At 46.6% G+C, this 15,941-nt stretch overlaps 1 protein-coding gene and 1 pseudogene across 3 annotated transcripts in view; one reads left to right on the forward strand and one right to left on the reverse strand.

Annotated features, from left to right (window-relative positions):
• Nucleotides 1-13,685, reverse strand: part of MGST3 (microsomal glutathione S-transferase 3) — a 50,511-nt gene extending 36,826 nt beyond the window's left edge. The window contains exons 1-2 of one of the 3 annotated variants that reach the window (XM_063940260.1): nucleotides 13,579-13,685; nucleotides 6,260-6,383 (exon numbers count right to left, since the gene is read on the reverse strand). In XM_063940260.1, the coding sequence (XP_063796330.1) occupies nucleotides 6,260-6,376 (117 nt within the window). In that variant the 5' untranslated portion in view covers nucleotides 6,377-6,383; nucleotides 13,579-13,685. Of the gene's footprint in view, nucleotides 1-6,259; nucleotides 6,384-13,071; nucleotides 13,243-13,278; nucleotides 13,385-13,578 lie in introns of those variants that run through there. The other 2 variants (XM_063940261.1, XM_063940259.1) reach the window with 2 other exon arrangements.
• Nucleotides 11,420-11,538, forward strand: LOC134961143 (5S ribosomal RNA; annotated as a pseudogene).
• Nucleotides 13,686-15,941: the final 2,256 nt, after the last annotated feature.

Here is a 15,941-nt window from a genome sequence, read left to right on the forward strand (position 1 = left end):
TTTTTCTGAACCGTGTCCAGAATCATCCCTAGGAACAGCAGACGAGTTGTCGGCATTAACTGGGATTTTGGAATATTCAGAATCCACCCGTGCTGTTTTAGCACTTCTTGCGACAGTGCTAATCCCATCTCTAGCTGTTCTCTGGACCTTGCCCTTATTAGGAGATCGTCCAAGTATGGGATAATTAATATGCCTTTTCTTCGAAGAAGAATCATCATCTCGGCCATTACCTTTGTAAAGACCCGAGGTGCCGTGGACAATCCGAACGGCAGCGTCTGAAACTGATAGTGACAGTTTTGTACAACGAACCTGAGGTACCCCTGGTGTGAGGGGTAAATTGGAACGTGGAGATACGCATCCTTGATGTCCAAGGATACCATAAAGTCCCCCTCTTCCAGGTTCGCTATCACTGCTCTGAGTGACTCCATCTTGAACTTGAACTTCTTTATGTACAGGTTCAAGGACTTCAGATTTAGAATAGGCCTTACCGAGCCATCCGGCTTCGGTACCACAAAAAGAGTGGAATAATACCCCTTCCCTTGTTGTAGAAGAGGTACCTTGACTATCACCTGCTGAGAGTACAGCTTGTGAATGGCTTCCAAAACCGTCTCCCTTTCGGAGGGGGACGTTGGTAAAGCAGACTTCAGGAAACGGCGAGGTGGATCTGTCTCTAATTCCAACCTGTACCCCTGAGATATTATCTGCAGGATCCAGGGATCTACCTGCGAGTGAGCCCACTGCGCGCTGTAATTTTTGAGACGACCACCCACCGTCCCCGAGTCCGCTTGAGAAGCCCCAGCGTCATGCTGAGGCTTTTGTAGAAGCCGGGGAAGGCTTCTGTTCCTGGGAAGGAGCTGCCTGTTGCTGTCTCTTCCCTCGACCTCTGCCTCGTGGCAGATATGAATAGCCCTTTGCTCTCTTATTTTTAAAGGAACGAAAGGGCTGCGGTTGAAAAGTCGGTGCCTTTTTCTGTTGGGGAGTGACTTGAGGTAGAAAGGTGGATTTCCCGGCTGTAGCCGTGGCCACCAAATCTGATAGACCGACTCCAAATAACTCCTCCCCTTTATACGGCAAAACTTCCATATGTCGTTTTGAATCCGCATCGCCTGTCCACTGTCGCGTCCATAAAGCTCTTCTGGCCGAAATGGACATAGCACTTACCCGTGATGCCAGTGTGCAGATATCCCTCTGTGCATCACGCATATAAAGAAATGCATCCTTTATTTGTTCTAACGACAGTAAAATATTGTCCCTGTCCAGGGTATCAATATTTTCAATCAGGGACTCTGACCAAACTACCCCAGCACTGCACATCCAGGCAGTCGCTATAGCTGGTCGTAGTATAACACCTGCATGTGTGTATATACTTTTTTGGATATTTTCCATCCTCCTATCTGATGGATCTTTAAGTGCGGCCGTCTCAGGAGAGGGTAACGCCACTTGTTTAGATAAGCGTGTTAGCGCCTTGTCCACCCTAGGAGGTGTTTCCCAGCGCTCCCTAACCTCTGGCGGGAAAGGGTATAATGCCAATAATTTCTTTGAAATTATCAGCTTTTTATCAGGGGCAACCCACGCTTCATTACACACGTCATTTAATTCTTCTGATTCAGGAAAAACTATAGGTAGTTTTTTCACACCCCACATAATACCCTGTTTAGTGGTACCTGTAGTATCAGCTAAATGTAACGCCTCCTTCATTGCCAAAATCATATAACGTGTGGCCCTACTGGAAAATACGGTTGATTCGTCACCGTCACCACTGGAGTCAGTGCCTGTGTCTGGGTCTGTGTCGACCGACTGAGGCAAAGGGCGTTTCACAGCCCCTGACGGTGTTTGAGTCGCCTGGACAGGCACTAATTGATTGTCCGGCCGTCTCATGTCGTCAAACGACTGCTTTAGCGTGTTGACACTATCCCGTAGTTCCATAAATAAAGGCATCCATTCTGGTGTCGACTCCCTAGGGGGTGACATCCTCATATTTGGCAATTGCTCCGCCTCCACACCAATATCGTCCTCATACATGTCGACACACACGTACCGACACACAGCAGACACACAGGGAATGCTCCTAACGAAGACAGGACCCACTAGCCCTTTGGGGAGACAGAGGGAGAGTTTGCCAGCACACACCAAAAGCGCTATATATAACAGGGATAGCCTTATAATAAGTGCTCCCTTATAGCTGCTTTATATATATCAAAATATCGCCATAAATTTGCCCCCCCTCTCTGTTTTACCCTGTTTCTGTAGTGCAGTGCAGGGGAGAGACCTGGGAGCCGTCCTGACCAGCGGAGCTGTGAGAGGAAATGGCGCCGTGTGCTGAGGAGATAGGCCCCGCCCCTTTTCCGGCGGGCTCGTCTCCCGCTATTTAGTGAATCCAGGCAGGGGTTAAATATCTCCATATAGCCTCTGGGGGCTATATGTGAGGTATTTTTAGCCTTTATATAGGTTACATTTGCCTCCCAGGGCGCCCCCCCCCAGCGCCCTGCACCCTCAGTGACTGCGTGTGAAGTGTGCTGAGAGGAAAATGGCGCACAGCTGCAGTGCTGTGCGCTACCTTTAGAAGACTGCAGGAGTCTTCAGCCGCCGATTCTGGACCTCTTCTGACTTCAGCATCTGCAAGGGGGCCGGCGGCGCGGCTCCGGTGACCATCCAGGCTGTACCTGTGATCGTCCCTCTGGAGCTGATGTCCAGTAGCCAAGAAGCCAATCCATCCTGCACGCAGGTGAGTTCACTTCTTCTCCCCTCAGTCCCTCGTTGCAGTGATCCTGTTGCCAGCAGGACTCACTGTAAAATAAAAAACCTAAGCTAAACTTTTTCTAAGCAGCTCTTTAGGAGAGCCACCTAGATTGCACCCTTCTCGGCCGGGCACAAAAATCTAACTGGAGTCTGAAGGAGGGTCATAGGGGGAGGAGCCAGTGCACACCACCTGATCTGGAAAAGCTTTACTTTTTGTGCCCTGTCTCCTGCGGAGCCGCTATTCCCCCATGGTCCTTTCAGGAACCCCAGCATCCACTAGGACGATAGAGAAATAAATAACAATCCTATCACTAAAATCAAAGGCTAAATTACTTATTGGGGCCCTTTAACTGCTATAATGTGAATTAAGTTTTTAGTGCACTTTTCAATAAATGTAATATACTGGAGACAAATGAACTAGTTGCAGCCACTGTTCTCTGTGCGAGGACTGACAGGGAGCTGCACGCTGCTCTGCTAGGGAATGTACAACTTAGTCATGACATTGCCTTGAACTGTAGCTGACAAATACGGTGTAAGTTGTTGTGTGACCCCAATAAATTGGCTGCTCTGTAAAGTAACCGGTAGTTGAAGCTGCGTTTCTTACGGCACTTAAGCAGTTTACTGTTTCTAAATTAATCTTTCTTGGTGTATACACTATCGAATGTAATGTACTGTAAGCAGCAATGTAAAACAGTCGCTGTCCCTGTTAGAAGCACTCTCCCTCTCTATCCCCGAGTAAGCTTGTGATGCAGTGTTAGTGCAGCAGTGTTACCGATCTGCGTTACAGGGTTAGGTAGGTCTCAGTTAACCACTGTGAGCTGGCCTCTGTCTGCAGCTACAGCAAGATACGGTCTCTGCTTCTCCCACCATCTGTTACTTCAAAGTAGGGCTACCTCCAGGGATGTCCTTCAAAAGGGAGGGTAGGTTGTGTCACCTAGTTCCCAGCCACACAATCAGTGGAGCCCGTCACTGCTCCGCCCCATCAGATGCCTGGCACTCAGCACCACTGGAAGCAGCGGAATCCCACGCAGGAGGCTGGTATTACTGATTGGTTGCTACAGTGATGATCTCCGGTCACTGGGAATATAAACTGGCTCTCCGTAAACTGTGCAGCACTCCTGTCACACACCGCCAGATGCCTCTGCTCCAAGATGCTGCTGTCTGTCCTCCTAAGATGGCCGCTGCCCAACTGCCAACTGTCCCAGAACACAGCTGTAACTGCCACAGCACAAACACACACCAGTGGTGCAAGTGGGTGGGTACGGCATACCCTTAAGAATTTAACCGTGGGTACGCCGTACCCACCGCCGCCAGGCCGCCGTTCCCTCGCTCCGCTGCTGCTCACCGCGCCGCTGCTACCTGGGGGGAGGAGAGCGCAGCGTGCACCTCTCCTGCCCCTCAGTGTCTACCTTCAATTCGGCGCCAGCCTGTGAGCCAATCAGAGCTCGCGGACCGGCAGCCAGGGCTCCTGATTGGCAGCCGGACCGTGAGCTCCGATTGGCTCACAGATCGGCGCCTAATTGAAGGTAGACACCCGCACCCCCACCGGAGACTGAGGGACAGGAGAGGCGCACGCTTTGCTCTCCTCCCCTCACACACAGGAACAAGACAGCAGCAGCGGAAAGGTGGGGTTGGGGGGTTTGGGCACTGTGAGGACATGTGTACCTGGCACTGGGGACACATCTGGCACTGGGGGGGGGGGGGACATCTCTGTATCTGGCACTGTAGGGGCATCTCTGTATCTGGCACTGGGGGCATACCTGGCACTGGGGGGACATGTCTATCTGGTACTGGGGGCATTTCTGGCACTGGGGGGACATGTCTATCTGGCACGGGGGGGGGGGGCGCATTTGGCACTGGGGGGACATGTCTATCTGGCACGGGGAGGCATATCTGGCACAGGTGGCATATCTGGCACTGAAGGGGGGGGGGGGGGGACATGTGCATCTGGCACTGGGGGCATTTTTGTATTTGGCACTGGGGGCTTATCCGGTACTGTGGTGGCAACGTGTATCCGGTACTGTGGTGGCAACGTGTATCCGGCACTGTGGGGGCAACGTGTATCCGGCACTGTGGGGGTCATATGTGTATCTGCCCCCCTCCCCCTCATATGTGTATCACACACCCATTTTCATTGGCCACGCCCCATGTGGCATTTGGTCACACCCATTGCGCACACATAGTACCTATAAGACATTTTTTCTACTTGCACCACTGACAGACACTCCCTCCCTGGGATCCATATGCCTCTTGCTGATTGGCCAGTGTCTCCCTGCCAGAGGCAGCACTCAGGGTACAGTTAACCCTTTCCCTGCTGCAAGTTTAATAGTGTCCAGCCATGGATGCATTCAGCCGGGGAAGGAGCATAAAAGTCACACTACAGTTTGTGGTTTCACCATTGGGGTGCCACATTTTACCTACACACAAATGCTAAACATTTTTAACACCGATAAAGGGACAGATACAATTATATGTGGGTTGATTTGTGAGCCTTTTCGCCATGTATATTGCCCTGAGCTATAAAATTACAGACCTGCAATCACTGTCGAGGCTACAAGTAATGGTCATTCCTGCTAGCGCCTCTAGTGGGTGCGAGCAGTAATGACCATTAACTAAAGCCTTCATAGTAAATGCATGTCAGTGGTTAATGCACAGCAATGAATGGGCACGCACAATGGGGGGTCATTCCGAGTTGATCGCAAGTAGCAACTTTTTGCTGCTCGTGCGATCAACCTGATGCCGCCTATGGGGGAGTGTATTTTAGCATAGCAGGGCTGCGAACGCTTGTGCAGCCCTGCTATGCTAAAAAAGTTTAAAGTAAAACTAGACCAGGGCTGCAGTTACTCACCCAGTGCGATGGATCCAGCAATGAAGGTCCCGGTGTCAGACATCCGCCCTCCAAACGCCTGGATCCGCCTACGTTGGACTCACCACACCTGTAAAACGGTGAGTATCCGCCCCGGAACGCCTCCCGCCTGTCCGTCTTCTTGCAATCGCCGCTGCAATCACATTTCTCGCTGGCGGCATCGTTGCCCGGCGACATTCTTGCCAGACGACGCGTGTGCGCAATGCATCCGCTGCGCATTTCCGACCCGTTCGCACCGCAGCGAAGAACTGCTGCATGCAAACGGGTCGGAATGACCCCCAATGTATCAAGTACTGGATAAACCAAAAATAGTACTTGCAATGTTTGGGGTCTGTCTCATTATGTTAATATCACAAAATTAACTTTAGTAACTGAACATTTGTTCAGTTCTGCAAAAATGTGGCAGCCGCAATTCAGAAGAAAATTGTTGGGAAAAAAGCAAACCACAGGCTGTTTGTCAACAAGAATAGTTCTAATTATTTTCAATTACAGGTAAAACACCGATAATCCGGCATTCTTGGCTCCGACACTGTGCCGGATCACCTGTTTTGCCGGATTATCGGTGTTAGTGACGGTGGTGGTATCAACGGCATCCAGGCTCCATCGCAGATTATAATCCATACTATGAACATAAAATCCATACTTGCATCTTACCTCTACTTTGTACTGCTTACGAGCTTTTGACACATTGATAGCCAGATGAGACACCATAACAAAGCTGGCTGCACCGGTCAGGATCACGTACCCATGCTCTTTAGATAGGACCACCATCTTCAGTCTGTAACACGTGTTAAAAATACTGTAGGTTATACACAAGTTTGACCTCTGCTACTGCAGTCTATACAAGATATGCATAACGGGCCTACTAACAAACATAAAAATACACAGAAACAAGGTATTTTTAAGAGAAAGTTGACTGATTTATAGCGCTCGACATGCATGCCAATATGCATCTGCAGACCTGTGAAGGAGAGATAGTTGGCTTCCCCAGATCTGGATATTCAGAATTCCTGTCCCAGATGTGTAATGGGAGCTAGTACTGGTGGTCCCACCTGGCGATCCATGGGAATAAATGGCCACCATACAAATTATTATAGGGAAATATAATTAGATTATGCTTTGGAGGTAGTCATTAAAGTTGACAGTAACTGTCAGTGTCAAGTCGATCACACAATGCCGACAAGGTGACTTAAAGCATGTTAACCATATCAGCATTCTAACTTTAAACAATATACTTTACCATCATGTTTTATGTTATAATGCTGACACTGTAAAAGTGCTTTAAGTCACATTACTAGGTCAGCATTATAGCCTCACGGCACTGGGTCTCTTGGGTTTGATTTGCACCACAGGCCCAACCATGTAGAGTTTGTATATTCCTCTGTGTTTATGTGGGTTTCCTCCCACAGTCCAAAATTATACTGGCTAGTCAAATGGTTCCTGACATAAATTGACCCTAGTGTTTGTGTGTATACATGTAGAAGGGAATATAGATTGTAAACTACACCGGACCAGGGAAACATGAATGGCCAAATACGTGGTAAAGAGCTGCAGAATATGTATGCGGTATATATAGTAATGTTAATAAATAGGGATTTTTGTGGTTTACCGTAAAATCTCTTTCTCCGATTCCATCCGGGGCTGAGTACTTACGGATGGGTTAGAGTGTGTGGGAAGGGAGTTTGGCACAGAACCTATAAAAACTAGCTCCTCCCCCTCTTACCCCTCCCGTCTCCAGCCTGACCAGCAGATTACCTCAGTTAACGTTTAGCAAAGCCAGAAGAGGCAGAACAGAATACAACCAATAAACCAGAAAAAAATACGTGAGGGATCGTGGCGTCCCCCAGATGGAATCAGAGAAAGATTTTAGGGGAAGCAACAAAAATCCCTATTTCTCTTTCATCCATCTGGGGGACGCTGCATACTTACTGATAGGATTTCCCAAAGCAAGCTAATTAGAGGAGGGAGAAACAAACAGACGGCAAAGCTGTCTGTAAAATTTGAAGCCCGACAGAGGCAGTTTCCAAACCAAAAGTATGAAAACGGTAGAATTTCGTGAAAGTATGCACGGATGAGCAAGTCGCAGCTCTACACAGCTGTTCACGGTGGTGTTTCGGTTGAACAGCCCAGGAGGCCCCAACAGCTCTACTCGAATGAGCCCTCAGGGAACCAGGCACAGGCAGTGCAGAAGAGATATATGCCTGCCGAATAGCAGAAGTCACCCAACGCGCTACTCTGTTCTTAGATGCTGGCCAGTCACGTTTTGGTGCATCAAGCAAAACCAAAGAATCCGTACGGCGAAGAGACTGTGTATGGGATAAATAAATGCGCAAGGCCCTAACAACATCGAACAACTCCAAATGACAATCTTTTCCAGAAGATTCTGGAACCACGCTGGAAGTACTATGTCCTGATTCATATGGAAAGCCGATACCACCTTTGGCAAGAAAGAAGGCTTGGTACGTAAAACCACGTGATCCTCATGAAAAACCAACAAAGGATGGTCTACAAGAAAGTACTGCTACCTCTGAAACATGCCTGGCCGAAGCAATGGGCAAAAGAAAACCACCTTCAGGGAAAGAAACCACAATTCTACACTCTCCAATGGTTCAAACCGAGGTTTCTGGAGCGCCAGCAAGACCAAATTTAAACAGAGATTGAATCCTGAGCACCCCTTGAAGGAACGTCTGGACCTCTAGAATGAGAGCCAATCTTTTCTGAAAAAGAACAGACAAGGCCGAAACTTGTCCTTTAAGAGAAGAAAGACGAAGTCCTTTAGACAAACCATCTGGAAGGAAAGACAACAGGCGAGGTAAGCGAAAGGTCCGGCGACAACCCACGCCTTTCACACCAAGCAATGTAGATACGCCATACTCTGTGATAAATTCGAGAAGGGACTGGTTTTCTAGGCTGAATCATAGTCCTCACCACTGGTTGAGATAAACCTTTTGCTCTTAGAATGCTAGGTTCAAGAACCATGCCATCAAAGCCAGACGATTTAAATCGTGGTGGCAACAATGCTCTTGTAGAAGAAGATCAGGTCGCAGAGGTAGACGGAATGGTTCCCTGGTCACCATGCTGCGGAGGAGAGTGAACCACTGACGACGAGGCCAGTCCGGAGACACCAATGACCGGGAGACCTCCTCTCTGGATGTGTTACAGTAGGTGTGGTATCAAAGGAAGTGGCGGAAACACATATCCCAGTTGAAAGTGCCATGGAGCTGTCAATGCATCGCTGAGTCCGGGAGCCGTACCGAGGTAGCTTGAAACGAGACGCCATGAGGTCGATGTCGGGCGTTCTCCACAGAGACACTAGGGTGAGAAAGACTTCTTTATGAAGCTCCCATTCTCCCGGATGGACCGTGTGACGGCATAAGAAATCTGCCTACCAGTTTTCCACTCCTGGAATGTGAACTGCGGAGATGGTCGGAACCCAATGCTCCGCCCACTGCAGAACATGGGTGACCTCCTTCATGGCTCTCCAGCTGCAAGTACCGCCCTATTTGTTTATGTAAGCCACTGGCTGTGGCGTTGTCTGATTGAATCCGCACCGGATGACCCCGGACGCTGGTTTGAATGTGAAGCAGAGGATACTGGATTGCTCTTAACTCCAAGATGTTGATTGGTAACTTTGATTCTTGACTGTTCCAGAGTCCCTGGAAGTGCTGAGATGGAAACACCGCCCCCCCCCCCAACCCATGAGGTTGGCGTCCGTGGTTACCATCCTCCAAGACCAAACCGTGAACTGCGTTCCTTTGGTCAGATTGGGACTGTGAAGCCACCAAAGGAGAGACTGTCGAGTCTGAATCGACAGCCGACACAATTGCAGGTCCAGATGTGGTCCTGTTTGATTCCAACAGCCCAGGATCGAAGGTCGCTACCATCTTGCCCAACACTTGCATACATCTGAGAACAGAGACCCTTGGCAATTGTAACAGAGAGCAGACCCTGGATTGCAAATCCTGAACTTTGACCTGAGATAGAAAACCCTTCTGACTTTGTGTTGAATAGAAGACCTAGGAAGAAAGACCTTCTGAGAGGGAAGTAGCGAAGATATTTGGAAATTCACTATCCACCCGAATGACTGTAGGGTGGCTGTTGTGAGCTGTAGGTGTTGGTGAAGCAGTGTCTGTGATGGAGCCTTCAGCAACAAAATCATCCAGGTAAGGAGTAATATTGACTCCCTGACACCTGAGAAACGCCACTACATGGGCCATGATTTGGTAAATACCTGAGGGGCCGTGGAGAGGCCGAACGGAAGAGCTTGAAACTGAAAATGCCAAGGGCCAATTGCAAATCTCAAAAGATGTTGATGACCTGTCCAAATAGGAACATGGAGGTATGCGTCTTTTATGTCTATAGATGCCAAATATTCCTCCGGTTCCATGGCAGCGATGATTGAACGAATCGATTCCGTTTTGAATTTCTGGACAGAGAGATACGGATTCAGGCACTTTAGATTTAAGATGGGTCGAAACGAACCATCCGGTTTGTTTACGAGAAAAAGACTCGAGTAAAATCCTTGACCCTGTTGTAGTTTGGGAACTGGAAGAATTACTCTATTTTGTAGAAGCATGGAAGCTGCCTGAATCAGTGCTTGTCGTCTGGAGGGATCGCATTGGAGAGGAGTGATGAAAAAACGGTCTGGGACAGGTTCCTCGAGATCCAAAATATATCATCGGGTTATGACTGCCGTCACCCATCAATCCGGTTTCGACAGAAGCCACACTTCCTTGAACTGTAGCAACTGAGCTCCAATCACCAACGATCCCTCCTGAGACCTCCCGTCATGCGGTAGGCTTGTCGGCAGGCTTAGCCACTGTTCTATGAGGTACCTGGGATGCTCTACCTCGGAACACTCCTCTGCATGGAAATCTTGAATAGGCTCAAAAGGACTGGAAACTTCTCCTGCCTTGAGTACGAAAGGACCGAAACTTAGTTGGTTTCGGCTTTTGAGTAGCAACTGGAAGAAACGGCTCTTGCCACCCGTGGTATTAGAGATCATTTTTGTAAGATCCGCACCAAAAAAAATCTCCCTCAAAGGGAACGGCAGTCAACGTCTGTTTGGAGTCGAAGTCAGCATTCCAAACCTGAAGCCAGGTGAACGTCTTGCTGTAACTGCTAAAGCGGACACACGTGACTGTAGTGAGGCCGAGTCCAATAAGGCTTCACCAACATAAGTGAGAGCCTCAGAAATGTATTCTGCTAGTTGAATAGCCTCCGATAGATCGTCAGATTGTATGCCAGACACAACTCGTGCTAACTAGACGTCCACTGCTTTAAGGACCCAAGCTTCAGCTAGGATCGAACGCAAAGAAATACCTGATAAGGCGAATATGGACTTTAGGATCGCCTCTATTTTCCTATCCGTGGATCCTTCAGGGTTACTGAAGGGATAACTGTAGCCTTCGCTAAATGAGTATTAGGAGCATCCACCTTTGGGGCTGACTCCCAGAATTTTGTGTCTTCTTCTGCAAAATGTGTATAGGAAGGGAACACAGCTAGTTGTCTTTTCTGTCTGTTGAAATCTCTGCCACTGTCATATCTTGAAGATTAAAAGTGTGACGTATGGCCTCTATTAATAATCTGACACCTGAGCTAGTAGATAACTCTTCTTCCCAAGCAGAGGTATCCTCCCACTCAGGATCTAACTCACCTTCCTCCAAGGGGGGGACGGGGACTAGAGACTCTGACTCCTCTCCTGAAAAAGTAATAGCGAGATCGGGCATGTCCAGCATGGTATGACTGTAGATAGTCGGCTCAAACCTATTAAGCAACTGTTTTTTCCATACGCAGATAGGTATCTACTTGACTATCTACAGTCATACCATGCTGGACATGCCCGATCTCGTCTGATCTTGGAAGCCAAGCAGCATTGGGCCTGGTCAGTACCAGAAAGGGTGACCCTCTGGGAATACTGGGTACTGTAGTATCAAGGAACACACCTTCCGTGTATATACCCTCTATTCACCAGTATTTTCCACCACAATTTCCTATTGCAGTATTTTACCTATGTTTACCTTTCTAGAAGGAGTCCGGAGTCGTTATAGCCGGTTTTTCTTGTTTCTCTCATATGAATATACTCACGTATAAAAAATTCATAAACCAATAGAGAAAACAAGATTTACCAAATTTTCGCTCTGATTAATTTCAAATATCAATACTCGCTTAATCCTAGTGGGTGTGCACACAAACCATCTGCCACCTACTTCATACCAAGTGAGTCACATATCGTCATATCATCATTTAATACTTTTTTAATCACTCTGCTGATATATACAGCATTATTTGTGTAATTTGTCTTTTTTGTCTGATATCTAATAAAAGTTACGTTTTATCTTCATATTCACAAATATTCCATTTTCATTAACAAGTTAATTCATATAAAGTGTGCCCCAGAGAGACACTAAAACAGTCCTCGTTTTGCTTCTTTGCAAAAAAAAAACCCTTCACTAGAAAATTACCTAATTACATATACACAATACAATTACATTAGTATGTTAAGAGTACACATTTAAATGCGCTTACAACAACAAAGGTGAACACGAGTTTTTATCCCAAAATACTGCCCACTATGGTTTCACTTATTGCCGCAATAATGAGAGAAAGGGGACAGCGTTTGTGGAAACATCACTCATGTCAAAAATCAACTTCTCAGCAGAAATATGACTGGGAGGTGCTCAATGTGTCTCATTATACTACAGGGTGAAAGCTGAGCTCTGCCAGCTGTAGGTGATGTAACATTCAAGCCCTTCTGCGAAATGGTTCTTCTCCTTTGTACTTGCTCTCATACATGTACTTTGTACTGTACTTGCTTTCAGACATTTCTTCTATTTGCAGTATGACACTGTGTGGCAGATGTATTAAGCCTGGAGAAGTGATAAAGCAGTGATAAGTGTAAGGCGATAACACACCAGCCAATCAGCTCCTGTCATTTTTCAAACTGTAATGATTGGCTGGTGCGTTATCACCTTCCACCTATCACTGCTTTATCACTTCTCCAGGCTTAATACATCTGTGTGAGCTACTTTGATTTATACAGTACCATAGAATGGTGTGCATTCCCTGTGATGTGCTTCCAGGACAACATGTTATTTTTTTGTTTTTTAGACTGCACCAGCAATAATCTTGCTCTGCTAAATTACAATCTAATTTGTACTGTCCTGCAAAACTATATTCACAGACACACACACACTCTAACCACCTCCTTACACACAGTAACTGAGGTCATTTACTATATGGGCGGTACGGACAGCCAGGGGAGGTTGGTGTGCACAGACATGTGCTTTTGGCAGACACCCAGACGTACATATGGAAGAGAGGAGCCCTGGCCAATGACTCGCACATCAGATCAGGCAGATAACTTTATAAATGGTTCGAACTGTTTAATTTGATATTCCAGAACAGCAAAAGGTTATAACTTTAAGCAGCAGGACTAAACAACCCCGGGCACCTGTTACCCTGACCTCTGTCCGGATCCTGTACAATAGTGATAGCAGGATTCCTCCATGGCGCAGTCACACGCTTGTTGAATGTGTGGTACACAGATTACAGCCCCATAGCACGACCATAGACACTGCCCTACATAAATACTGTATAGCCTTCATCTGGGAGCGACGCTGCTCAGCTACGTTTTAAGTGACTGATCGTAGTATCAATGATAGGGTGAATACCTGGTAACACCTTATTGTTCTTGTAACGTGCTATTTATTAACTGTGGAACCGAGGAAGGAGCGTCAGCAATGCGCGATCTCCATGCAATGTGATCTGTGCGACAGGACTTTCCCAGCCCAGAGTCAAGGTTATAAGGAACAGGAAGTTGCTCGGAAAGCTAGAGTGGAGCTATCACCGCGGGCGCACATTGCAACTCAGATAGAGAGGGTGACTGCACTGTGAGACCCTCCTACCAGGCGGCTGTGCCCCTACAAACTGCACCCACGTTATTATACATGTAAAAAAAACTGGGAACGTACCTGTCACTTCTCACCGCCTAATACCCACTTACTTCCCGTGAGCAGAGCAGAGGGTGTATGGGATGAGGAGGAGCTGTACAAAAAGGGAAAAGGGAGGAGGATAGTCTACCCTCCCACCATGACCATACACATAATCTAGAAGATTGTGTCATTTTATTGATTCACTGTGTTTAAAATAGGCTACAAGTTACAACAAAAGAATATGTAGTACAGTCTTAAGATTTCAGCTGGTGAAAAAAAATCTATAATTAAATGTCATTATTCACCTTTGAATAACTATCAACTGATTCTTCAAGAAAACCAATGCTATTGTGTATGGCATTTTTACATTCAGAAGTCCTACCTGCTGTTTCTGATTGTGTGCTGATCAGATGATCTGTCATTTTACCTTTGGACTATTGTCACCTGTTCGTGCTTGAGCCATAGCAAATTTGCAGGAATACAGGTTAAGTTAGTGGTTCTCAAACTTTTTTGAATCACGAACCCTAGATTATCAGAATTTATTTCACGGCACCACTAGGCCAAAAGTTTTTTTTTTTAGAAATAAATATTAAATTATGTAAATAGTGTATAGATGCCATCCTTAGTTCAATTATTTTGCATCTGTTTGTCCACATATTTTATGAATGACAGCCATCAGCGCTGGTTTTGCCCATTACATTGACCACAAATAATTTTAGTTGGTCCTGGACCAGCAACCCAGGGCACCCCAGCAAGTGTCCTCAGGCACCCCAGGGTGTCACGGCACACAGTTTGAGAACCACTGGGTTAAGCCATAAGTGTAGACATTTCACCTACAACCTAAATAAAGTCACCTGTCTGCAGGGATAAGGGGTTTAAGCAGTGAATGAATTGAAAACACCCTTTTTTTGCCAAAGGGTTATTACTGCTTGCTGCTATTTATCAAGAGGTCTACTGCAGAGTAATCACAATTCTCTCTTGGGTAAATGAATTATAGCGGCACGTATTGTGCCACTACAACACTTCCTGCTTGCCTCACTACCAATGCGAAGCAGGAAGGGACATCGGCAAGATGTAAGAACATCTTGTCTGCAGATAGCAGTGCCGATAATGACGAGTGCATAGCACCCCTGTCAATGAGCCGGCACCACTGCTATCATACATGGGGGAAAAGCGGTATAGCACACATATCGTGCGCTGATACCACTTCTACCCCATAACGACGGGTAATACATTTACCCATCTGTCTCTTGTGCCTTTTACTGCAGTCCCCTATCGGGACTACAACGTGGCTCAATTTAGCAAGAATCGAAAAGCTATGCATTTTGTGCTAGATACTGAGAAATTATTATTTGATTTTTTTATATTAGGGGCCATGTATCAATCTTTTTTTTCCATAAAATTATGTAGAAGCTGCATAATGTATAGTTTGTGGCTATGTACTAATAGCATAATGCATACATCCCAAGACGACCCTCTCCAGGAGGGACAGAATGCTCTCCTCTTGGAATTCCCTCTTGTTGTATGATTGCCCTCACCTGTGCTGAAACACCTTTCTTATCAATTAACCTGTTCAAAACGGGTAACACCATTTAGGAATTAAGAGGGAAGTCTATGAGCTGAGCATTATGTCCCTCCTAGAATGGGTCATGTTGGGTGGTATGATAATGCAGGAGATTTCACAGATCGCAGTTCCCCTTATTATCAATACGTACAGTACTAAACACTGAAAAGCAAAGCTTTTCAGAGTTTCTCCAAGTTAGTTTATTATTTATTTATTTATTTAGTTTAAACAATCTTCAGAATGTATAAACTCATTTTAGCCCATGAAGGCAAGATAGCGTGAGAAAAAGCTTTCGATCCCCCACCCGCAGCCTCCTATGAATGCGTCTTTATGCTAATGCTGCAGCTTCATTGACTTCCTACTGAGAGGCCCACTTTGCATTGCTAATCCGGCACTTTGCATAAATGTAGCACATCAGACATTGCACCAGTCCTATGGATATGCAGAATGTCAGACAGAACATGGTTGCCGGTGCCAATGCAACTGCAACAAAAGACGCAGTCACTGGCTGCAACACGCCCACATCTGTCTAGCCAACCCCGCGTCTGTCTAGCCAGCCCTCTATAACCTCCCAGCAAGGCCCACTGAAATGACCTGTCTCTCAAATTGATTTTGTGCCCCCCAGTGGTAACCATCGGGACGCATGCAGAAACTAAAGACATCAACATCACCGCCCTGTTCACCTCTGATTAAGGCGCAGAATCAGAAGGAGGTCACAAGTTAACTATCTCTGTGGACATTTTCACTTGGATATTAATAGTCACAGCAAAAATATACACCATAATATTATTGGTTGATAGCTGCATATATCTTCAAGTGTTTTTTTATGATGCTTACG

The sequence above is a fragment of the Pseudophryne corroboree genome, chromosome 9 (genome assembly GCF_028390025.1).
Source record: "Pseudophryne corroboree isolate aPseCor3 chromosome 9, aPseCor3.hap2, whole genome shotgun sequence".
Classification (NCBI taxonomy): Eukaryota; Metazoa; Chordata; class Amphibia; order Anura; family Myobatrachidae; genus Pseudophryne; species Pseudophryne corroboree.